The sequence below is a fragment of the Pseudochaenichthys georgianus genome, chromosome 11 (assembly GCF_902827115.2).
Source record: "Pseudochaenichthys georgianus chromosome 11, fPseGeo1.2, whole genome shotgun sequence".
Taxonomy (NCBI): Eukaryota; Metazoa; Chordata; class Actinopteri; order Perciformes; family Channichthyidae; genus Pseudochaenichthys; species Pseudochaenichthys georgianus.
This window is the reverse complement of record NC_047513.1, coordinates 23,727,318-23,752,443: the sequence shown is the minus strand read 5'-3', so window position 1 is coordinate 23,752,443 and position 25,126 is coordinate 23,727,318. Positions and strand designations below refer to the sequence as shown.

The 25,126-nt window shown below is 40.6% G+C and overlaps 3 protein-coding genes across 5 annotated transcripts; all 3 read right to left on the bottom strand.

Moving 5' to 3' along the window:
• Positions 1-3,034: 3,034 nt before the first annotated feature.
• Positions 3,035-6,050, bottom strand: snx10a (sorting nexin 10a). The gene is made up of 7 exons (XM_034094966.2): positions 5,765-6,050; positions 4,863-4,912; positions 4,628-4,714; positions 4,450-4,550; positions 4,251-4,349; positions 3,614-3,811; positions 3,035-3,527 (listed from the first exon to the last, which is right to left on the bottom strand). The coding sequence occupies exons 2-7, from the start codon at positions 4,893-4,895 to the stop codon at positions 3,452-3,454; spliced, it is 594 nt and encodes a 197-aa protein (XP_033950857.1). The 5' UTR covers positions 4,896-4,912; positions 5,765-6,050; the 3' UTR covers positions 3,035-3,451.
• A 3,634-nt stretch (positions 6,051-9,684) lies between these two features.
• On the bottom strand, positions 9,685-12,595 carry cbx3a (chromobox homolog 3a (HP1 gamma homolog, Drosophila)). Of its 3 annotated transcripts, XM_034094043.2 has the most exons (6): positions 12,488-12,595; positions 12,337-12,398; positions 11,577-11,730; positions 11,225-11,381; positions 10,886-10,980; positions 9,685-10,296 (listed from the first exon to the last, which is right to left on the bottom strand). In XM_034094043.2, coding segments are annotated over exons 2-6 (534 nt in total). In that variant the 5' UTR covers positions 12,338-12,398; positions 12,488-12,595; the 3' UTR covers positions 9,685-10,169. The 3 variants fall into 3 exon arrangements, with proteins under 3 accessions (XP_033949934.1, XP_033949933.1, XP_033949935.1); XM_034094042.2 differs by having other exon boundaries at positions 12,337-12,591; XM_034094044.2 differs by lacking the exon at positions 12,337-12,398 and having other exon boundaries at positions 12,488-12,587.
• Positions 12,596-13,161: 566 nt separating this feature from the next.
• nfe2l3 (nfe2 like bZIP transcription factor 3) lies at positions 13,162-23,018 on the bottom strand. Its single transcript, XM_034094041.1, has 5 exons — positions 22,149-23,018; positions 20,294-20,377; positions 17,266-17,373; positions 15,535-15,997; positions 13,162-15,434 (listed from the first exon to the last, which is right to left on the bottom strand). Exons 1-5 carry the CDS (start codon positions 22,662-22,664, stop codon positions 14,659-14,661), a joined length of 1,947 nt encoding a protein of 648 aa, XP_033949932.1. The 5' UTR covers positions 22,665-23,018; the 3' UTR covers positions 13,162-14,658.
• Positions 23,019-25,126: the final 2,108 nt, after the last annotated feature.

The following is a 25,126-nucleotide window of genomic DNA, read 5'->3' as shown; positions in this document are numbered from 1 at the left end:
AACTGCTCCAGAGAGAAGCAATTACAACTGCTCCATTCACTCAGAGAAGGAGAGACGCGCATGGATAGAGAAGGGTAATTAATAAAGAGATAGGAGGTATGAAGGAGGAGGTGAACCTGTGGAGGATCTTCAAGTAGGATTTGAGCGTGTTATTGATTGAAGTGGCAGCTTTGTTATCGACACACAAAGTCATCGACGCCAAAGCTGACCTGGCTCATGATTTCTGACCAACTACTCTATGAAAGGTCAAAGGTGAGAGGTCATTACATCACACGTGTTGTGGGGAAAGTGCGATATTACTCTGTGGCCCTCACTCATTATGCTACAGTCGTTATTTCCCCAATCACTGTTTCAGGGCGCTGAACCTCGCATAATTTATTGAATCAATAGGACTCCATCTAGATATGACATCACCCTCCATTCCTCTCCGTCTTCCTGCAGACGGATAGTTCTAGTGCCAGTGCCATATCCTATTGCAGTCACAGTGGCCGGGCGAGGAACGGTGGGTGTTTTTATGGCAGTCATTTGGGCCGCTAATATGTCATCTCCATTAGCCGACTTTTAACACTCGCAGATAGATGGCCCTGTGACATTTATCTGCACACGGGTCGTATTTTAGCTTTTAAATGGCTGCCGATGTGCAGAGTGCGTGCAAAATGAGTGTGTGTGTTTTCGGCGTGTGATGGTGGGGTTGGGGAAGGAGAGGGAGATGCATTGGCTTTTAATGATGCTCTATGCAATAGCACTTTAGAGGTAATAATCACAAATACAATGCAAGTCGTCACCTTTGACCCCTCCTCTCGCCCGGCGCGAAAGAGAGAGTAGGGGAGGAAGAGGAGCTGGCTGCGAGGTCGAGACATCTTCCTCCTCAACAGTTGGACAGCTGAGGACGGTACAGTGAGCTGGGGCACGCAGCGTCAGCAAAAAAACTACAAAAGGGAACAGCTAATTAACTTAGCGGTCTATAGAGAGATGATGAGGGTTGAGGGGGAGAGGTATATGGAGGGAAATAAAGAGAGAGTGAAGACGAAGAGTGGGTGCAAAGTAAGCACAGGGGCCGGTAGAGAGTTACACAAGATAATTGCTCATATGGATTTTGCCATTGTTGGCTTTTGTGAGGTCAAGGGGGTGAAGCCATTCCCCGCGGTGGCTTCAGGTGAAAGTCCAAATTAGCTAATAATTTAGACTCATAAACTAATGCTAATATTGAGGCCCAAGACACATATTGAAAAGCATTAGAAAAGATTCCTACCATAAAGCCAGCTGTAAATATGATATACCATCTTGTCATTTAACTCGTCACATACAGCTGAACCTGAACCTCCCCCCCCCATCTCATAAAAGTACCCTCCACTCCGCCGCATCAAAAAACTGAGAATATGTTCCGTGTCATTGTATGTGTTGTATACAGCAGCTCGGTCACCTGTCCAGAAGCATTGAAGTTGACTAATGTGACAGAAAATTAACAATTAAAAATATCATACAGGCTCAGAGCCACGGCAACGTGGACCGTTCACAACTCAGTGGACACTCTAATTGCTTTGAAACACAATTGGGTTTGGGATTTGTTTGATGTTTTGGAGGTATGAAGCGCATCGGTGCACATTGGAAATTGAGTTATAAATTACAAAGATGATGAAGATCAATATCCAAATGCTGGATGTTATCCGCGACAAAAAGGCAGATGGGTGCATGTACACACACACAAAAAACAAGATGCCACCAACTTGAGGTTGCATTTAATTTTGTCTGAAAATGGACTGGCTCTGAACCAAGCAGTGTACGCGGTTGTGTGTGTCGTGCTCTATGGCTGTCATGGGGAACGTTGATAAGGTCAACCTTAACAGCAAACAGAGATGAGCGCTCCAACCACAAACCACTGGGACCGAGGAACTGACAGGGGATGAGGAAAAGAGAAAATGTTCATTCATCCACAGCTTTCCCAACAGTGTATACGTGTTTGTGCTCACAGCTGTCAGTGTGTGTTCACGTGTCTGGGTCTGTGTTTGCCGTATGAATACAGCTCAGTGGCTGCGGTGTGAAGTCACTGACAGCTTCATTATGGCTAGTGCGCAAAGGGAGACAGCACCATCCAGGGGAAGGAGAGAAGAGGACAGAGATAGGGGGACAGAGACAGGGGACAGGCCAGGTTTACTGTTGGACCGGCCAGTGTCAGTCCAGCAGTTGGTAGAGGGGGGGGGGGGGGGGGGGACAGCTGCTGTCTCCTTTAATGAGCCTTCGCTTCTATCATCAGCTTTCAATTTACAGGGCTGTCCTGCACTCCTGCCGTCTTGTTTTTTGCATGTGATTCCCAAGAGTAGTCTGTAATAGTTGAATTAATTTGCTGTCTTACTTTAATTAGACCACCTCACCTGGGACAGGAATGACATGTGACCAGCACTCAGCCTCTTCCAATATCACAACACTGAAGACATTTAAAATCCAACTGGTAGATATCGACCTTCTAGATAAAGATTGCCGGTTGTAAAATAGAACAGTTTGTTATACAGGCAGTTCTCAGTGTAATGATATACTAAAGAAAATAATGTTGCAGAAAATCTTGCCTTAATGAAGTTTGCAATGTTCAGTTTAGGTTCTGGTCAAGGCATTTACATTAAATTCAGACTTAAATATATATAAAAGAAACATCTCAAAAGGGACATTGATCGTTTTGCAACATACCATAAGTATGCGTCAATTGTCACTGACAATATAACAATATTGGGTGTATAACAGACATCTTAAACCCTGAGCAGCTTAATGTTGAATATTAATATGGACTCAATTGCATCAACTATCCCTTAAAGAGAAAAATAACCTTATTCCAATGTTCAGCACAAACTACAGTGTAAATCAAGTTACCCTTGCAGACTTGTAACCCCCTGCTGTATTAACTCAGACAGTTGAGGTCCTACAGTATGATGTCTACACTCCCTCTACTGGGCTCCAACAATACAGCACTATATTCAGGAAAACAAGTATTTGGACAAATTCAATAAGATGTTCAATTACTATTCAAGAAGAAAGACCTTTTTCATCAAAAAGACAATTTATTCAGCCATTAATACATCATAAAAGTATTCAAATATTTGTCTAAAAATTCTAGTCTACAATTCAAAGCTCATTCCTTGCCAACATTGCTTCAGTGTGGATAAAAATATACATGTATATAAATGTTTAAGAAATCACCATTATAGTGTGCAGGTTTACCATACAAAAACAAGATTTCTTTTTTTAAATACACACTCAATTAAATGACTTTGATGCTCAATGCTTTGAGAAAAAATAAAGCACAATAATAAAACAACAAATGTCCAAGTTGAATAGTGAAGTAGTTTGAATGTTAAGAAAAGAAAGAGCTCCATGGAGGATCACCAACTGATCAAGCCCTGCTGCTGTTGACGCGTGGGACACACGCACTGAAAGACAGCTGAACAGCTGGGAGTGTCCGTTATGATTCTGAGAAGGGGACGGGGGTCCCTCGCTCTGGAGTGCCCACACTCTGACAACCTGTTGAAGAAGAGCTGCTGTGGGAGGAAAAGTGATGGTGGGGTCAGTTTAGCATCAGACTATACTTCAAAAAAAGATGTAAACTTTTCTGTCCAAGCGTTACCTTTCACAGTCAGAGTCACAGGAGGCCGCCTTGTCCTCCGAACTGCTGATGAAGCTGCTGTTGCATCGCTGTATTGCTTCTGCCACCGTGTACCTTGTCTTACCGCTCGCACACCTCTCTATCCTCGTGATGCTGAGGTCTGACTGGAGGAACAGATGGAGCCTGCTGTCCGACAGCAACAAAGGGTTTTCAAAAATACTAAAAGGAGGAGAATTATTACATGTTAGACACTTTTATCCAAAGCGACTTACATACTCAAGACTGTAGACAATCGCCACAGGAGCAATTTGGGGTGAAGTGTCTCAGGGACACAACGACATGCTGACTGCAGTGGGGTTTGAACCTGTGACCCCCTGATCAGAACAACGCACAACCCACTCCGCCACCCCTTTGTTATCATATATATATATATATATATAATTATGCCACAATGTCAACCAGGGAAAAACTTTTTTTCTTTTTAAATAGTTAAAATATAGTGAGGTAAGGTCACCTTCAACAGGGCTATTGCTTTCATCAGATTAATTCTTAACAGCCTTTTAAAGAGGGGGGGGGGGGGGGGGGGGGGGCATAAAAGCATAGCTATATATGGCAGTCTTATAATTTGATTGCTGCCATTATTTTAGCAGCAACTCACCTTTCTAAAAACTCCTCGAAGCCCTTCATCCTCTGTGCGACCTGTCCCGGGTTCTTCGAATTGAAGAAGGGGTTCCATGACGGCAATTTGGGCAACTCGCTGAACAGAATAACCAACCAAAAAAATAAATTGCTTAGAGAAACCTATTGCATGGAAAATTAAAGTCAATAATTGGTTTGAAGCTGAGGTTTGAACATACATGATCAGAGCGTTCTGTTCCAGACAATGTCGCAGCCAAACAAACTCACTGTAACGCCGTCTTACACATGAAGACTTTTTTCGAAAGCACATGCTATTGGTCTGCAAAACAACAGAACAAATCAATACTTTCATCACAGTCGAATTCACCAATAAGAAATACTCCAAAATGCACTTACATGTAAACAGATCTCATAGTCGACATGTGTGTGCCAGAGGTAATCTTTTAAGAGCCTTGGATCTTGAACACAAATGCTGATTATGTCCTACACAATTCAAAAAGGGTTCGGTTACACATTGTACAGATGCATTTAAAATAACACACACAATGTGCTTCAGCAAAGTTATCAAAATGTAAAAAAAGTGGTGACTGCACAGATTGAGCAAGGGAAAGGAGTATGCTAAAGCACTTACAGAGTTTGACAGATTGTCCAGCATACTTTCCATGGCAGGTACAGAAAAACCTTGAAAAAAAAAAAGATAGAGAAAAAGTTGGTTTCAATGAAAGAATGTTTCAGCACAAACAAATGATTTCCTGTGGTGAGCCATGAGTTTGAACATTTTCACAAGAGTTTAAAGTTTATAATAATTGAATAATAGGATCTTCAACCAAAGCCTTTTGTTATCAATGATCTGATTTGGCAATTTATACTTTAAGGCCTCAAAGTGCAAACATTTGGAGCAGATTTAGATTACGAGGAGAACAAAGGGCAAGGGGGGCCCAAACACCTTAACACACAAACAAACATTCAGTTCTGCTTAAGAAAATCAATGAAGGCCACACAATAGCCTCAGGAAAAAACACAGGGACAAAAGGGTGCTCGCTCCAAGTAAAATCTTAAAGGAGCCACTTATTTTCCTCAGCCACTATGCTTATATAATAACAGATTACTTTGCTACAGTGCACTAAACTAAAGCACTGAATTATGATCAAAATAGATAAATAGGCATCTCAATTCAACCCAACTCTGATCCAGAAATAGCAGGACTGAAAAAAATGCTCTAGTGCCATGTAGTCTTACATCTTTAATACAAATTAGAGTTATTTTAATTAGGCCTACTTTTGAACAATAAAGGTATAACCTAAAACGCCAACGAGCAATCCCCAAGGTATTCAAACAAACATTTGTTTAAAGTACATTATTTCAAGAAAAAGGGAAGAATATAATTACCCAATAGAGTTTAGGAGGCACTGACATTATTTTAAGTCAATTACATTACTACAGTTTGTGATACAAACCGTTATGAACAAATAAACGCGTACAACAACGCAACACTTTTATGTAACTTTAATTCCAATATGTTTTGTATCCTACCTTTCCCTCTTCACTTCCCGAGCAGTAATCCGGTGTTTATGTACCAAAAGGAGCAGCTCAGTCGGCTAGCTTGAGGTTTAGTACTGCCTGGACTGAACTTCTGCTCACACAAACGTAACTACTCAGTGCGACCTTTTCTTCCTTGTTGTTCACTTCTTGTCTTCTTCGCTCTATTGTTATAAAATATACTATAAATAAAATGCGATAAAAAAGGAATTACGATAAGGTTAGTAATCCACACAGGGACAATGATACCTCTCTTGAGTAAAATGTGCTGGCTACGTGCTCACTGCGCACCTGTCTCTAATGACGTGGAGAAATCAGTTTAAATGGTTGCACCTGGTCGGAGGAGCCTATGGCACGTCGTGAAAACTAATGACCACATTTAAAAGCAATCAAATATGGGATGTATTGATTACATACACCATCAATACTGTAGACAATCTACAGTATCTTTCTTTTTTTTCAAATTACAATTCAGGTGCCATTACCAGACCTAATAAAACATAATAATATCTGAAATAAGATTTGACATCAGTGAATTCCTTATTTAAATCAAGTTGTAATGAGTGCAGAGACAACTAAAACAAAGGGAAATGTCTCCTCTGTCACTCAGTCTCTCTCATTATAAAATTATAATATTTATGTATGTGTACATCCCACCAACCGCAGACACCAAATGCATACTTTAATCACATGGGCTTTATTTTGTATTTAATATTCACATTCTTCATGACTTACTGTGAATCAATGTGTTCCTAATTACCTAATATAATTGTTTTCTGTTTTTGTTTTAATATGTGCTTTTTATCAATGAGTCAAAGCATTCAGTTGCAGCCAGGACTAAACAGAAGTATTTTAGCATAGGTAACATTTGACAGACTAATGCAAATGTTCACTGAATATAAACATGTGAAGAATCAAGTAGCTATTTACAAACTTTATGAATTCTGGCTATTGCCCTCATTTTTTGTTGAATCCCAAAAATACATTTTCCTTACAGACACAATACCTGGTTCCCTTTAACCCATTTCGCTATACTCTCCATTGAGTGACACCCACAACAATTATATTCAAGACAAGAAAGTGTAGTTCAGGTGATCCACAACAGTAAGAAAGAAAGTTTCCATTCAGCAGGGTGTACACTGTGGCTGAGGAGGTAATGTATTTTTGACAAAAGGCAGGCAAAGTAAACACTCAACATAGAGAAAAAGAGATAACTGAAATAAAGAGACCTTTAGCTTATTTAACACCAAGACATGAAGGGGTTAATTTACCCGGGATTTAAGATGTAACATCTACATTGGTCAATTGTTTTTCTACCAGTCACTGTTACTCCTTCACTGAGTCAGATATTGGCAAAGTTACTCTGCTCTCTACTCTTATTATAGGTCATTTCCTGCATTGCTGTCACAATTGAAATAATACTGTTAACATTTGTGCACTAAAATTACGATTTAAGGAATACATCAAAATGTCTTACCAAAGTCCTCAGGAGTAAATTCTAAAATCCTATCCAACCTGGAGTGTAGGCAAACACTAGTGTGCCAGGACTCCTATAAATACCCTTCACCTCATTATGGTCTGCTCATTTGCATATAAAGGGCCTTTATCTTTGGTCAGGTCAGCAGAATAAAAGGTCTCTCTCACTGAAAGTTCTTTTTTTTTTAATTCTTAGAGATAATCAGACGCATTTCAAAAACTGGACTATGGACAACATGTGCTGTACACAAAAAGCCATAGATAGCATTGTGGAGAACACAAAGTCCTTCCATTCACTCATCATGAGATCTTAATACATGTATACCTTAACTCTTCAGCTTTAACCTGATATTTATACAGCAACGTGAACAACTCCTAGCAATATTTTCAGAAAATGTTCCATTACAAGTGCTTGATCATGGGTTTTATTGTTGAGCTATCATGAATAGGTGTATCTTTCAAATTAGTATCTGATGATTTCATATTAGCACAAGTGATGTTTGTGCTTCACTGATTGGAGATGTGATTTAATCAAAAATATTCCAGTAAAAGATGTCCCATTTGTTTAATATATAACGTGTTTACACAAACCTGCCATCATTTCTCCGTCCACCTTCATGTGGGGGTTCATAGTTGCAGGAAGAAAAGCTTTCAGACGAAATGTTTGAAGGATGCACGTCACTTTCTGTACTGTCTTAAACCTTTCCTTAGAATATTTTATGAATTGTAAGGTGCCCATGGGTGATTTGAAAGGCGTCTCTAAATAGTGACTTTTCCACAGAAAACCCAAAAATGAGTGGGTTTTTTAGGAAAATATGTTTACACTGGACCAAAGTCCAACTCTTATGCCATAATGCCAGTCATGAGACTGTTCTCCACACTGCCGCAGACATGCCGTCTGGCCCGAGAGATACCAATCATAGCTGAAGTCAGATGTTTCTTACATGTTAGAGCTGAAAAGTGTGCATATGAAATGCAGATATGGCTAAAGTACACACATCTTTTACTCAAGTAGAAGTACAGATACTCGTGTTTGAAAATACTCTGGTAAAAGTAGAAGTACTGACTACACTTCTTTATTCAAGTAAAAGTAAAGAAGTATGGGCTTAGCAATGTACTTAAGTAAAAAGTACCCATAATCTGTTTTAAAGAGTAATTTACTGACCTCACTTTATATTAATAGAACAATAATGTCATTGTTAGCTAATGAATGTGTCGATGCTGAACAACGGCAAAATTACAAAGTTTTCATTGGTCCCTCTTGTTTAGAGAAGACCAGGAAATGATGTCCGGCAGTGGCTCACTCAGGAGGGGATTGGACTATAAGCCGTAGGGTCGCCGGTTCAATGGAGTGTGGACTGCTACTTGGAGAGGTCTCAGTTCACCTCCTGCCCTGCCGTGGTACCCTTGAGAAAGGCACCGGACAACTCCCTTCGCCCCTAACTCCCATTGCTCACCGGGCCCAACCTGTTTTGAAAGTAGAAAGTACAGGTATTTGTTTTAAAAATGTAAGAAGTAAAAGTAAAAAGTAGTCAGAAAAACAAGTAGTGGAGTAAAGTACTGATACCAGAAAAATCTACTTAAGTACCAGAGTTCCCACCTCTGGTGAAAAGATTTCCTCAGGTTAAAGTAGCAATGCCGCAATGGAAAGATATGTCAAAAAATATGCTTTTAAAATCTTACAAGTGAAAAGAAAAGAGTAAACTGGTTATTAAGTATGCAACCTCTCAAATCAAAATGCTTAAGTGCTGTGGCCTCAAACCTGTGCTGAATACTATAGGAGCATACGTATGCAGATGCAGACTCAGTGAAGGGGTTAAATGAGGACATGTCCATTGACAACTGACTACTTGTACAGTACATGCATGTGGCGAAGTGGATAGAGCGTTGGTGTTCGGATCAGTGGAGCACAGGTTCAAACCCCATGTCGTTGTGTCCCTGGGCAAGACACTTCACCACAAATTGCTCCTGTGGGGACTGTCCACAGTATTGAGTATGTAAGTCGCTTTGGATAGCAGCATCTAACAAGTAACATGTAATGTAACATGCATACTTTGTCTTGGACCCTTGAGTTGTCTCCACAGTGATAAACATGCGACCTGTAAATCACACACTGGGTCATACATTCTTTGTGGTCAGCTGAATAAGTTATAACTGTGTAAACATTTTCTCATTGCTGTAGTTTCATTGCATTAAGTGGCATCAAGGCAAGGATTTAAATGTGGATAATGAAAACAAATAAAATCTTACGGTTTCAAACGATACAAGTAAATGTTATTATTTGTCTACATTTCCAGGTTTCCAAAAAATCTACTTGATCAAAGCCTTTGGAAAAAAGTTGCAGAAGTTAAATGAACATTTTATAGGTAAACTTAGGTATTGTATTTGGCCAACTCATGACATTTATTTTTGAAACCATGAAAAAATAAGCGGTGACATTTTGTTCACATACAACTTTATTTGAACTTCAAAATAATATTTAGAGACAGTATACAAAATGCACTGTAGAACAAAACGTTAAGACTATTTTGAAAGACCAGATTCTACGATATTTTTTGATGTTATAGAGCAGGTGGTTGAAACCTTAACATACCAAAGTAACAATTTAGAATTTACAAACTGTCATCAGGTATGAATATGGGCAGTGGTGGGTTCAATCAAAGAATATAGTTTCGGCCATCGCATTAATTCATCATATGATATACCGGAAGACTTTTGTCCTTATGCCACCAAACCCTGAGCTCTTTCAAACAGTTCAGCTATTATTTACAACAACATATTTCTCCTCAACAGCCATACAATGCGAGGGCTGAAATATCTTCGAAAAAAACTAACATAGCTAAAAACTAAAAGGCAAGCCAGAGGAGAACATTCAGTCCTGAGGAAAAGGGTGCGAGTGGTGCAAAGGGACTAGACGACAGCACTACTGAGCCTCATCCTCTGGACAGGAGTGCCATGTCAGCCTCTCCTCGTAAAAGGAAATGACCACCTGAGGGCAGCGAGTGTTGGCCTCACGGGCCGGGACCAGATCGGCTTCATCTGAGTCTTTCCTAAGGAGAAAGGAAAGAAAAATATTACAGTAAATGCCGTTTCTTGTTTACAACAAATCTTTTTACCCTTAAGCCCATTGTTATCTACCTGGAGCATTATTCTGCTACAGCAGCACTACTGGGCTGAATGTATTTTTTGTAATCAGTAGTATTATCACACAAAATAATGGGTTTATTGATGGTTGTAAATAATAATTGTATAATGTGCATAAAAGGATTACACTGTGCACATCATGGAAACGTAGGGTTGAAATTGATCTGAATGAATGTTTTGGTGTTTGGGCCCCCCTTGCCCTTTGTTCTCCTCGTAATCTAAATCTGCTCAAAATGTTTGCACTTTGAGGCCTTAAAGTATAAATTGCCAAATCAGATCATGGATAATGTTCAACATTCAGAAAATTGGCATTTCCAAGGTTCACTTGAATAAATCACAATATGCCAGCACTGTTTCCTGGGTGATATAATATATATATTACAACTGGCAACTCAAAGTGAACCCCCCCGGTTCCCAAGAAGAGTGAGTCCCTACTGAATAAGCTCCCTCCGCCCTGAGGATAAAGATAAAGAGGACTTCTCCCTCAATACTCACCATTTCATCAAGAACATCAACTCCCCGCTACTGTCTGTTGCGCCAATGATCCGTTCTGGGTCGAGGTTTCTGGCAAATCCACGTGGTTTCTCAGGCTATAAGCATTGATAACAATTGCATTATTAATTTTGGATTGCTCTAAACACCAAGATAATGTTTACATGTCATATCTTTATAAGATTTATCAGATTCTGAAAAAGAATCTTAAAAACAATTGGTGTCGTATCTCGTGTTGGTTTGATAGGTAGGTAGATAAGCGCTTTGAGCAACAGGAAATGCGCTATATAAATAAAATGCATTATTATTATTTTAGGCACATGAAACTGTCGGTGAACTCACCACATCTTTCTTTTTGGCTTCTGACTCTGGCTCTTCTGTTGATAACTTCCGCTTGACGGGAGCAGGCTTCTCTTTGACATTCTTCTGTGCTTCCAGGAACGCTGAAATCAGCTCTGGACAATCAAGGTTCTCCTCTGGCTCCCAGGTATTGTCGGCCCTGAATAAGCGGGGAGAGGGTCACCATTTGCTCTCCACCTCCAGGGATGTATGCACAGATGCTAACATAGTTAACTAACTTTCAATACAGAACAGATTATTCATGCACCAAGATGACTAAAGACAAAAGCATAGCACGACCCCATACTAGGGAAGTACTCCCAGCTCAGCAGGGGGAGGGTCCCAGGCAACTCACTCTGTAAATCCTTTCCACTTCAGAAAGAACTCAACTTTCCCGTTTACAAGGCGTTGGTCGAGTACTTTCTCCACCACGAATTCCTCAGGCTCTTCCTGCGGGTCCTGAGCATCCTTCTTACCCTTGGTATTCTGCTTCTTCGCCATGTTGTTCACTATAAAAAAGAATGCGTGTAATAACTGCTAAGATTGTTTCAATTCACAAGCTACTGCTATGATTCACATGAGATGAACCAACATTCTCCAAATAAGATGAAAAGGCCATAAACTAGCTCTTTGTAATTACTGATGCCAGTGTTACTATTAAGTATAATGTCTGCAAATCCAGGTTACCGTTGCAACAACACTTCAACCACAATTCAAATCTAGCACAATCACAACATAGCACTATGTAGGTTAGCCTACTTGCTAATTGTAGCTAATAATATTACAGGCCTTGGTCGTGGAGAATACGTAATTGGCTTTACTATGGAATCTGCAATGCAATGCTTATAACGATGCATGGTATAAAGAAATAACCTTAAAGAGTGATGTTATATCAGCATTTTCATTGGTAAATTAAAGTTGCGGTTACGCTAAGATACAAATGCTCAAGGCCCGAGAAAAATACAAAATCCAGAAATAGACACTTGTACTTTTAGCTAAACAAGTCAAACCATTGCAAAGTACTGTGATATACAGTGGCATAAAGTAACAACGTAATCACGTTTACACAGTACAGCTAGCTAATAATGTTGGGGTAACGTAACGTTATATCTCACTTTCTGTGCAAGCTGCGTTGCCTGCTTCACCGTCCGACTTGAAAAAGCTATCGTTAGCTTGCCTGTGTGAATCGTTTAAAAAAAATTACGCCACGTGTTGCATGATGGAGTGATGCAGTGTATGAAAAATGAAATACTTCTGCATACGCACCCTTAAAACAAAGAAGAACTGCTTGAATGATGCCTCCGTACCACGCGGTCACAACCTTCGCTTTATGTATTGTGTGCAGCAGCAGTACTAGCAGGCGCCAAAAGCTAATCGTAGGTTTTCTACGGGAGCCTATAAGGAAAACGCGGTTCGTTATTCACATACCTTTGTCTGCTCCTCGTGGGTGGGTGGGTGCCATTAGCCCTCCGCAGGTTATGGCAAAACAAGGAAGTGTTTAAAAGGCAAGGTCGGTGCAGAGCCATAGCGCTGGGTCGGTGTATAACTAACTACCTTGTGTATAACTAGGCTACTTAAGGTGAGTTACAGTTTGAGAAACCGGCTCGAGATACACTTTTTGTTATATTCCATGGAATGCTCTTAATTCCCCATAGCAATGAATATCTTAAAAAAAAAAAAAAATCCATAAAAAAAAAGTGTCATCTGTGGAAGCCGTAGTACTGTAAAAAGCACGACCAATCATTTTTAGCCGGCCCGGCTAAAATAACTGGATGGCCTACCTGCCTGTCAACTTTCCATCTATGCACAAACTTATCTCGTCATTTTACTACAACATAAAGGGAAAGCTGCATAATAATCAAAAAGCATAATGAGCTCATCAGTGCTGTGTATTAGAGGGCATTATGCTACTAAAACAGTGACACAAGAATGAGACAAGCTATTTTTTTTCTTTTTAATCAGAAAAAACAAGGTCAGCAAGAGCATTTCAAATTCCCTAAGCAAAATCATACTATAAACAGTCAACAATCACCATGCAATCAAACACATTTGCCCTCATCAACAAAGAAAAACAGTTTAAAATGTATACAAACAAAAGTAAACTCTTGGTCAAACCAGAAAATTATATACACATTTGTGAGGGACCAGAAACAAAATTCTTCATGAGTTGCACTATCACTTTTTTTTCTCTGGTCAATGCTCACTCACTCAGCTGACTGTATAAAGATGTTTTACCATGAATAAGATGGCAACTTCACTAAATACTTTCTTCAACTCTCAGATAATCTCAAATAAAAAAGCAACATCCAAACAACATTCAGTCATTAAATAGTTGGTGATTGTAATTTTCTTTTTTCCAGATATGGGATGGTTAGGGTCCATTTATTAGGCCCACTAAAATTCAAAATGTGTAATGAGTTAATTTAGGCTCCCTTAAAAAAGGGATATTTTTTTAAATCTAAAACCAACTAAGGCGTGAGGTAGAATATAATCTTTCCAAAACGCTTAAGTAATTTAAATGAAATTGTTATGCAAAATATGTGCTTGAAACAAATTATTCAACATTAATATAAAAAAATAGGATGGTAGCCACTTAAAAACATTTTTGTTATGATTATGTGCATTTGTGGATTGTGTGCACACACAATAACCAAAACACTTATCCAATGCAAATTAAGGCCATGTTAGTTTAATCATTGGTATATTGTATGTCATCAAGACATAAGGAAAACAACATTTCAGTATACATTTATACTGAACATAACATGCCCTCAAATATCTGAAACAAATCTGTAAACTTTAGATAGGCAATGTCCCAATATTTTTACCACTTTGAGATAACCTTACCGTTAAGAAAAAAAAGATACTGCCATCGACAGTCTCATGATGCATATAAGCATTTCAGAAACTTTAATAAATACAATCTTCAACCTCTTTTTTATACTGAACAATACATTGAGAGGCAAGATTACATGGAAACAAACAAACAAACAAATCCTCCTCCGAGATCTCTATCCAGTAAGTGTCACACACTGCTGGCCATGTTGACTTCAGATGTCTGCTTGTCTACGTCTGTTTGTAAAAATGCTAGGACTCAGTGACTTTAATGTTAACAGGCACAAAGAGACTGGTGGCACTGGCAGCAGTTCAGCTTATCCCTTAAACTGCCCCGTGTGCCGTGTCCATGTTGAATAAGCAAAAATGTCCAGTGTGTAAGCTACATTTTTCCCCAAGAGAAATTTTATTTACAGAGATTTTTATATTTATTGATGTTCTGAGTATTCTTTCCTGTTTGCAGCTTTTGCCAATTTAGGCTCCCAACAGCGGTGAATCCACACACACTTTTTGAAAAGAGGAGATCCCAAACCATAGTCAGGCAAAGTAAGTTCAGAAATATCCAAAAACCTAAAAGTTCAAGTCTCAGTGGCAATATTGCATCATTGCTTTTTCTCCTTCTTCCTCTTGTCTGTTTTGTTGCCTGTTGTTGTGGAGACAGCCGGCCGTCTTACAGGCTGAACTACAACCCTCCCATTAGCCCCGCACTGCAGGGTGAATCTTTCTGGGTTCAGGGGCCGCCCTGAGTCGTCCCTCAGCCGGGCCACGAGGTCCCTGGTCAGCTGCTTTATCTGCTGGCCCACAGCACCCATTGTCTTGGCTGTGAGCTGTTTCTCCCTCAGTAGCTTGTTTCTCTGAGCATGCAACATCTCCACCTCCTCCTGTAGCCCTGTGATGGCATCTAGTTTGCGCTTCCTGCAGTTTTGCGCTGCCAACTTGTTTTTTCCTCGTCTGCGGATATCCCTCAGTAGGGTCACCTGATCAGTGGTGAAGCCGTGACTGTCGAGGACCTCCAGGAACTCCTCCACTGGCATGTTAACAATCTGCAGGACGGAGAACGGGATGCACATAGAACGGGCGCGCATCTCATCGCGACTCATCTCTCTGTCGTGGAACCGTGGCTCGTCATCCTCAACATCGCTGAAGGGCTCCTCTTTGATCCCTTTGTGAGGAAATGGTACTGGTGGCTGGTTGAAGAAAGCTGGGGATGAGTAGCTGTGGTCATGCCAAACACTCTCACTCAGATCTACAGGTGACCATGTTGTGTCGTAGTCGATGATGCCTTTTGAAGCGACTGAATCCACCTCACTGCTGTAGCCTGTGGCTCCACACTCATCCTCACAGTATGAACTGGAAGACGATGACATCTCGGAGGAGCCTGGACGAGTGAGGAGGTAATTCCGGGTTAGTAACAATTTCTTATGTGTAGGCAAAAAAAGCATTTCATCTACTAAGTATTTGTAGAAATATAAACAAACCTGGGGAGACAGGGCCTCCAGAGCTGCTCTCCAAAGAGAGACCTGAGTCGGAGTCCAAGTCCTCGAGGACCTGAGGGTCTATGCCCTCCAGAGAGCCCATCAGCTGGGTGTCCAGGCCTTCCAGCCCTAACTGATTGATCTGGTCAAACACGGCCTCGTCCAGACAGCCACTCAGTGCACTATTCCCATTGCCAGTTAAATTACATACTGAAGCAAAGGGGAGCGCAGCCAGGCCCATTGCCATCCCTGGTGATGCGTCTGATTGTGTGAAGCCCGTGGATTCCAGTCGGAAGAGGGTTCTCTGTTGCTGGGTGACTGGCCTGGACTCAGCTCTTTCAGACGCCATGCCAAACACTCCAGCACTGGTGACCATAGCGTCATGCAAGCTGACATCTTGGCTGATGGCACTGGAGATGTCTGAGTCGAGGTCTGACAGACGCTCCGTGACAAGCGAGTCCAAGTCCTACACATGGGGCATATCATTTAGCTGAAATATTCAAAGAACTAGTAGATCACAGGACGCTAAGATTCTCCATTGCAACATAATGATGGGTCATATTGTACATTATGCAACTGAATCACGGTTTGAAAACCAATATTATTGTCTAAAACTAGGGATCAATCATTATGTTTTAGGGCCAAATATAATGCATTTATTAGTATTCAAGGAGACTGTAAACCAGGGGGTGTCCACCGAGGGCCACATACAGAAAAATATACAAAGGGCTGGGCCACTCACTAGAGGTGAGGTATATTGCCTCATAAGTTAGCAAAATGAATCAAATGTAGGTACATTATGCTTAATACTTGAATATGCTTTAAGAAAAACAACGGCCTACATCACAGCTCTCCAGAGTTTTATTTATTTTGTTAGCAGCTCATTTCTTAAAACAAACAGGAGCCTCAGATTGCTTATCAGAAGAGGAAATAGAAAGGGTTTATTTCAAGCGTGTTGTGAAGATAAGTGGGATTTTTTCTTATCAACTTAGATTTGATAGAAACATTTTTCAACTTGAATTGACTGAATGTTTGAAAAGTGGGCTTCTTAACACATGAATACTGTGTAATATCTGTTTTCATCTATATTTAAGAAGTACAAGACAAGCACAAGTTTCATTTGTGGGCCGCATTAGGCACCCGGGCCATAGTTTGGACACCCCTGCTGTAAACCAATATTTGGAGTAACTTGAACCAAGTAGGAGTAGAGGAGTTATAAGTACGAAAAGGTCAGCTTGGCTAGTTTATGTATTCCAAAATTCCAAAAGCTATTTGCTAATAGTGGTTAGTTACATCAGTAACTATAAATACTAATGGCAACAAGTTACAAACCCTGTGATTTTGCAACTTCATCATGGAGCGGATTGTTGTATTTATTACATAGCTTTAGCTCAAGATGCTGCCTTACGCTAGACACAGAGCTCCACTCGCTCACCAGAGAAGATCCCTCCCGTCTTAGCATGCTGTGGCACAGTGGTGTTCCGTGTCATTGAGTATTACTCGTCTAGTCAATCTGATAGCGGTGAGGACAGGACATTGAGTAAGGCTAAAGAGTGATGACTACAGACAAGAGACACTGGCCGGTGCCACCCGAAGTAACACACTTTTCAGTACGTTTATTGGCAAAAATGTTTTATGGATTCTGATAATCATAAAAGTAATGCTATATATCATGGTCAATTCCCTATAAAATACATTTCTTGGCGACTAATAAACATAAGAAAACGAACTTACATCAAGGTCGGTAAGAGAGAGTAAATTGCTCCAGTGCTGTTCTATATCAATGGTAGGAGGATGCTGGCGTGCTGGATCAGACAGAGCAGTGATGCCTTCAAGCAGACTCTGAAATAGGAACAAATAAAAAACATGGAAAACAACAATGACAGCATTAGTCTCTAATGGGAATTATAGCGCTTGTGCTTAAAAATCATACCACAGTATCTGCTTGACTAAAACAAGTGAAAAAAAACGTTGAAAATGTACAATTATACTCTTAAATATTTTGGAAAAGCTAGCTAGATTACTGCCCTGTGAGACAGACAGTAAGGATTGTGCTTCAACATGCCTAATCATACACATTGATCCAAACGACGCAGTCATCAGAACTGCGCAATTTGAGAGATGAGGTCATGTGAGAGCAAGAATTGTCTGGTTAAAAATAGGTACAATGTAATTTTCAACACTCGCACGCAGTGTTGGGACTAACGCGTTACAAACCAACGCCGTTATTTTTGGCAGTAACTAGTACTCTAACGCATTACTTTTTAAATTCAGTAACTCAGTTACCGTTACTACATGGTGCGTTACTCCGTTAGTTTTTTTATATAGTCAACAGCCAGGCGAACAGAGAGGAGAACTGTACTTAAGTACAGTACTTGAGTAAATGTACTTAGATACTTCCGCATGTGGGCAGATACTTCCTGCCCACATGCGGAGACGCGCTGTGGACGTGTTTGTGTTGTTTACTAACAAGACTATCATGGCGGCGGCGGAGCTCAAGTCTAGTTTCTCCACCTGGAGATATTCTCACTATTTCACTTTTGTCGAGCACAAAGAAAAGAACGTTTTAGTTAAATGTAAGTTGTGTCCTGGCGGGTCAAAGAGCCTATCTACTGCCCAAACCAGTCATTCAAATCTCTTAAAACATCTGCAAAAACAACATGCTGGGACGAAGCTAGTAGCTAAGACCACAGAGACTCAGCCGACGCCACTCCACCTCCACCTGCACCTAAACAACAGCGGCTGGATTTTAACCAAGGGACTGCTAGCCAGGGAAAAGTCGATAAAGCCATTGCACGGTATGTTGTAGAACACATGCAGGCTATTGCTACAGTGGAGTCACCCGCTTTCAGGGAGCTAGTTAGCATGATAGCATGTCCGGGCGGCACACGGCATATGAAACGGAAAACTTTTTCCAACTACCTGGAGAAAGAATATACAAAAATGGAAAGCCAGCTAATATCGATGCTATCCAGATTGCATATAATGCATGTCAAGTTGATCAACAGATTGTATTATTCTCCAATGCAATAACAGTACTGAAATGAAGGCTATAAGGGCATTAATATAATGGGAGCCCTTTTTTTAAGTAACTAAAACGTTACTTTTCACAGTAACGCATTACTTTTTGGTGTAAGTAATCAGTAAAGTAACTGAGTTACTTTTGAAATGAAGTAACTAGTAATGGTAACTAGTTACTGGTTTTCAGTAACTAGCACAACACTGCTCGCACGTGACTCTAGATCTTATGCAAGCGTGACATAGAGTTTGAATCAGACTAAGGGTGCCGTTTATAGTCCAGTTTAATCGAACCCTGGTGCGTTTGGCCGCTTGGTGCTGTTCATTTGGGTCGGTGTGAACACAATCCGAGACCTCTTAAGTGAACTAAACAACAGGACTCTGGTCCGCTAAAATAGGTGGTCTCGGAGCGCTTGCTTGCGAACTCTGGAGCGGTTCATTGCTGGTGTGAACGCAGTCCGCACCAAAACATAGGAAGCGCATATTTACGTGTCACAAGAACGCGGATGTCTTCAAAAATCTTTAGCGAAAGAGTCTTTCAAGACATCCGCGGTTGTTTAGTTAAAGAGTGAAGCAGAATTAAGTGTGTACAAATTCTCCGTCAACTACATAAAAGTAAGAACACCTGTCGTCGGTGAGACGCCCCTCCTTACTGCAGAACGTCTCTCATTATGTTATAATGTTTTTTAACGGATGTTGTCTGATTATATAATCATATGCGCGGGCCGCTAGTGTCTGTTGATCTCCAGATTAACAGCAGCATGAGAATAACCTGCCGAAAGTGCCGATGCTCCATGGCGGAGGCTCCGGTAGAAGGATTTGCGTTTTTACCCCCTTACGGCCCCTACACACGGCGGCGTGCGTTGCCGCTTCAACGCTTCTGCCCATTCACTTTGAATGGGGTGACGTCACGATTCGCCGAACTGCATTGTGGGAGCAAAGCGTAGCTTCTCTCGAGGTGCTCGCTGCAAAAGTAGAGCAATGTTCTACTATCAAATCCCTCGTATGTAAATCTGACCGTACAAGCACTAGCCAATCAAACCGGGTGTATGTTGGGAGAGCCAGACCGCAGTTATTTCCCATATGTCAACAAAAGGAGGAGAAAATGATCGTGGCAGTAGGGAACATACAGGGATACAAACCGGAGGAGCCAGGCATGGGGGGAGGTGGCAGAGACAGTGGGGGAAACTGGTAGGTTTTCGCTTGTTTGGGGAGTTTATATCCAGTGTATTTCGTTTGAATGGACAGCTAGCAAGCAGAGACAGTATATTTAGCCAGCATGGATGTAGCATGAATGCTTTGCTTTGTATGTCCGGGGCGGGACATTCATGTGGTTGGTTGTTGGTCGGGCTGCTCGCGTTGATTCCCCAAGCTCAAGACACGCTCACCGCCAAGCGGCAACGCACGCCGCCGTGTGTAGGGGCCGTTAATGTCTGACCAATGGTTGAACAGCATTTCCGTGCACATGACTTGTGTTTAAGTTTATAGTCCGTTTGAGTTTTGCCCGTGTGAACGCAAACCGAACCTTCTGAAAAATGTAACAATGTAACAAACTGTGGGCTGGTGCGCACCAGAGAAGCGGACTATTAGGTGTGAATGCACCCTAACAAATCCTGTAGTGTGTACTTTTAAAAGGAAAACCAGTATAGCTACATTTCAGTTAACTCAAACATTTTAAAACACCAATGTGCAACATTTTCAACAGTTTTCAGAGACGAATGAAGGCATGTGTGATAAGTCATACCTCTTGCTCCAGTGTGGAACTGTGAGCCAGCTGAGTGAGAGGGGCGGGGTCGTCTTCCTCCTCTTTAACTTTAACATCCTCCTCCTGGTAAGGAAAGGCAGGTGTAAACAAAGAAAAATAAATTAGGGGGACAGCTGACATCCAAAGGTCTTGAAGACGAGCGGGCTACATTTCTGGTTTGGTGACCCCAATCCAGAAATTGCAGATAATTAGCCAATATTTCACAGATCTGGTTCGACAGGGTAGATAATTGTTATAATAAGCAGCAGTTGTTCTGGGGGGACCAGCTCAACAGATTACATTTAACCCTAACCTAACTCAGCTTCCTGTGAACCCTGGGAAGGACCTTTTGTGCCTAAGGTAAAATGTGTTAGCTGTATTTGTGTAATAAAGAGGGGCTTATAATGTTTGAACATACAGGGCAATTACTCTCAGAAATAACCCAACCCTTTTAGATGTTGTAAGAAAAGCCTGGTACACGATGTACAGTATTTAATGCATGCCATCAGCTGACAGACACAATATGTGTAATGCCCAAGTGATAACAGGGGGTTGACTTCTCCACAATTCCAAAAAGTGAAAGACTGATTGTTGTTTTTGACGTTAATGCTTGAGGCAAAATTATGTAAGACTGTATTTTAAACCATCCCAGATTTGCCTGAGCTTTGTCTGAGCTTGTCAACGTCTACTGGAGTTGTTTCCAGCTTCAAATAGCCGAGTGAATGTAGATAGGTATAGTCTTCTTTTTTGAGGCTATGTGTTTCTAAAAACTACAAAATGTTAGCTTAGCAGTTAAGCTATTCATTATTTTATGTAAGGATTAAAAAGGTATGTCAACATTACATTATCCATGTGAACAACAATCCCTGGAGAGGGGGCACCGCTAAAGTATGGACCACCGCTTTTGTGTAAGCAAACAGGGTGTGGGTCTAAGCCTCACTTCTCCACCTCTCAAGGCCCACAGCTGGCGGTTGAGACTGAAGAAAGGGGATAAAGTTACACAAATGGCGACATCAACTACCCCAAGGACATAACATTCACCAGGCAGCTGTTTCAATGGATTACTTGCTCAGCCCAATATAAAAGGTCTGTGTTTGAGTACAGTCTTAGATATATAATGGCAGTCACTGATTACAGATGGTAGTTAACACCATCAAATACAAATCAACACATGTTTTAAATGTGTTATCACTGGCAATTATTATCAAAAGTTGTAAATAACAACAAGTGAGTGTACCTCTAAACAAACAGTTTTAAAGCTGTGTGGTCCTCCAATACTATAATACACTTAAAAAGGGTCTTGTAAGTAAGGCTAATGTTATCTGAAATGCTTGATTTCCTGAGTGAAGGGTAACAGGTGTAGCAGTCAGTAAGCTGAATACTTGTTATGCTGGTCAACTGTATGGCTTATTAACTGGTAATAATGATGAGTTACGTTTTTAACAACACCAGTTAGGTATTGTTTTAACTGAGATACTAAATTACCATGATAAATGTCCCCTTGTCTAACTAGGCAAGAACTTAATCACTGATCTGCAACCCGTTACCCAGTACTGGTAGAGCCATACAAAGAGAAAGTGAATGCACAAACAAAGTGTGGCCATAACATTGTTTTTATTCTTGTTTCCTTGTGGACCAGGAATTGTTGCATAGTAATACGTTACTTGTTAGAAAGAGACACCCATCATTTAATAACATGGGTTAGTGCTACTAGTTAGCATTAGCTGTTATGTTAACCATTGAGGAAGTTTTAACACTTGTGGCGACTTCAGTACTTTAGCTGGGCAGCCTATCGTCTTTGTATTTATTGCAGAGTCTGTTTGCCTTTATGTTACACACACACACAAACACTTGCCTTTTTTAGAAACCCGCAGGCTCCAGGGCTACAAGGCCTTGGTCCGAGGTCTGGGGATGTTTGGCACACCTCTTGGCCTCTCTCAGGCAGGTGTTCACTCTCATCCCGGGCCTCATCCCCGGGGTTGTGTACCCCTGAGCTGGTGTCAGTGTTGTTGCTGGTTGAAGGCCCACAGTCAGCCTTGTCAGTGGCAGACACTTGGTGCACCAGCCATGCGTTCAACTGTGTGGGGAACCGTGGTGAGCCAAGGGTCCTCACCTCGTCTAGCAGCCGGCGACTTGCAAAGAAATAGTCCAACTCAGGACATTTTGGGTGCACACTGTATCCGTCAAGATTGTCTCTCAAATTATGAAAGGGTGTTTGAGTGTAGGCTGAGCTGGGACCCAAGTTAATCTCTATCAGAGGCGTATAATAGCCGCCTAAGTAACTGTCGATATCCACACGAACTCCAATCAAACTGAGTAAGATCGTTAACTGAATCAGGCCTTCTGATAAGTATTTTTTCGCGATTTGCATTTTCTAAACACTTTAGATCTGCAGATAATAGCGAAATACTGACCCAACAGTTCCTCTTTCCCGAATGGACAAAGGGAGAAATGTAACAAAAGAGCACGCCTTCCCTGTCAGACAAAGAGGTCCGCCTGTACCGGCGAAATCGTTAGATAGCTTTGCTAGCTGTTAGCAGTTAGCTATCAGCTTTAATAACCGGTTATTGGGATCCTCGTGGCACAGACATAGCAAAAACGTTGCTTTTCTGTTATTCAACCGCGACAACTAGCTTTCAATAGCTCCCTGGAGTTTCTAATTTAAACAGAAAATGAAACATCTGAGAAGCTAAATGCTGTCACCGTGGTGTGCTGCTACTGGGGAAACTTCGGTTCAAGATTTGCATAGCTCATACAGATTGGTCACAAGCGCTCACCACAACAGATTGTGATTGGACGATAAGAATGTCCGTTAGAAACCTGACCAATGAGAGCGAGAGACTGCTGTTATCTACCACCAGCCCTCACCCCCATTTACAACAACACATTTGTGTTTACTGGAATAATAAAGGGAACCAAACTCATTTCACTTCAGGAAGAATATGTCGTTATGTGTTTATCCAACAGATCAATGATCTAAAGTTATTTCTCAGGAACATGCAGTTCCGGTACGTTTGTTCTACTGACCTGATTTGTCCCATGCCCATGTTAGGACTACTGGTTAAGGGTTGAATTACACTTTGAACTTGTTCAACTGCTGCAGCCTATGTAACTAACCCCCTCCTCACAAAGGGGCAGGCCAGGCGGAATCCCATTGTCCACAAAACACCTTAACAACTGCCTTAAACAATTGACTTCATACCTTACGACATCTGTAATGTATACTCTCATATGTATGTTCTCTCTCTGTAGCTGTAGTTTTGGGGTCTTTTATACAACATTTGAATGTATCCAGAACATTTTACATTGTGTATTATTTGTAATAATGTGTATTTTTTACTAGATATGTTTATATTGTAACAGCAATATGTCAATTGTAAACATTTATTACGAATGTTACTTAATTTGTAATTTCACATATTATGTGCATGCCTCTTCTAAGCGTTCTATTTTGTGTCCCTATCTTCACTTTAGCTGTAACAATGCAAATGTACCCTCTGTGGGATGAATAAAGGTATTCTGATTATGATATTTGCAGTTCATTTTTTTATTTTTACGTTTACTTTATTCCACCTTTTAAATAATGTAATGCCTGTAACACAACATTTCCCAATTTTTCAATAAACTATCTATCTATCTATCTATCTATCTTATTCATGATCCTTGGTGCAAAAGTAGTCAAAGCTAAAGCTAAGCTACATTTTCTTTAATAATATTTCAGTTTAAGGAAACAATATCACCATGGTTCTAAAATAGAACACGTGACTGGACACTTTTACCACACAAATATGTTTTTCAGCTATTTAAGATCCATATTCTTTGAGATGCTGAAATGTTGTTGTGATGTAATGACGCTAGCGTTTATACTTGGCTGGCCTTGAAGCAACCACTTGAATGTTAAAGTCAGAAGTACAACTATAACGTTTTCAATACTTCCATAGCTGTCCATTTATAATAACTACTCATCAATGTCATTGCCCATAATGTTCATGCACATTTCCCCTTAGTCTAAACACAACAACAAGCTGAAGCTTTTAAAGTTGCACCCCCCAACTGAATAAGATAGCTCCTGTATGATCCAGCACAGTCAACGTCAATGCAACAGAGAACAAACTGATCCTGAGAGGAAATGGAAAGTCATGCAGGACGAAAACCAAATGCACAAAACAGATGATAAAGGTAACACAGCATCATGTTTAAGAGGAGCTACAATCTTTCTTCCAAGATCTCAGGCTTTTGGCTTTATCAAGACCATATCAAGAGGGTTGATTTAATGAAACACAAATGACATCCACTGTCTCTGTCTCTCTGGAAGAAAACCTGTTTATTTATATCGTTATCTATAGGCCTTCTCAAACTTTGTTTGAGTGGTTTGACAACTTTGAGTTGAATCAGTAAAACAGAACCAGAGTACAGACTTCAAATGAAAAACAAACATTGATTGCACATTTAAAAAACATTTATTGTTGAAGACAAATGTAAAATGCATACACTGTACAACAAGTGGTGGAATTAACATCAATATGCTTTACTTTTGAATACACACTTTACTAGAAAAGTGACATAGCACATGAACATTCATTTGTGCACACATTCAGTATGAGTATTTCCTTTACATATAGTATTGTTTTATCTTGTAATGTTCATTTTAATCATCATTTAGATATTGAAGCTTGTCCAAGGTGGATCTTTTTTGGATGTTAAACATGTCATTTGAAATCTTCAAAGCGACTGATACAAAGTGAATCGGTTAAATAAATCATACTCAAAGCATACCTTACCAGGGTGTATTACGCTGTGGGCTATGAATACAATTAGTGGAGGAAGAAGCAT

Excerpts from the sequence above, each read along its gene's own strand:
- snx10a (XM_034094966.2), bottom strand. The coding sequence starts at position 4,895 with ATGGAAAGTATGCTGGACAATCTGTCAAACTCT. Across the intron at positions 4,551-4,627 it reads ACTATGAGATCTGTTTACAT|ACCAATAGCATGTGCTTTCG; the intron begins GTAAGTGCATTT and ends GTTGTTTTGCAG. Across the intron at positions 3,528-3,613 it reads TGTGACTCTGACTGTGAAAG|CAGCTCTTCTTCAACAGGTT; the intron begins GTAACGCTTGGA and ends TTCCTCCCACAG.
- cbx3a (XM_034094043.2), bottom strand. Across the intron at positions 10,981-11,224 it reads AAGCCAAAAAGAAAGATGTG|CCTGAGAAACCACGTGGATT; the intron begins GTGAGTTCACCG and ends CAATGCTTATAG. Across the intron at positions 10,297-10,885 it reads TTGATGTTCTTGATGAAATG|GAAAGACTCAGATGAAGCCG; the intron begins GTGAGTATTGAG and ends CTTTCTCCTTAG.
- nfe2l3 (XM_034094041.1), bottom strand. The coding sequence starts at position 22,664 with ATGCAAATCGCGAAAAAATACTTATCAGAAGGCCTGATTCAGTTAACG. Across the intron at positions 20,378-22,148 it reads CCTGCGGGTTTCTAAAAAAG|GAGGAGGATGTTAAAGTTAA; the intron begins GCAAGTGTTTGT and ends TTTCCTTACCAG. Across the intron at positions 17,374-20,293 it reads GTTCCACACTGGAGCAAGAG|AGTCTGCTTGAAGGCATCAC; the intron begins GTATGACTTATC and ends TTCCTATTTCAG.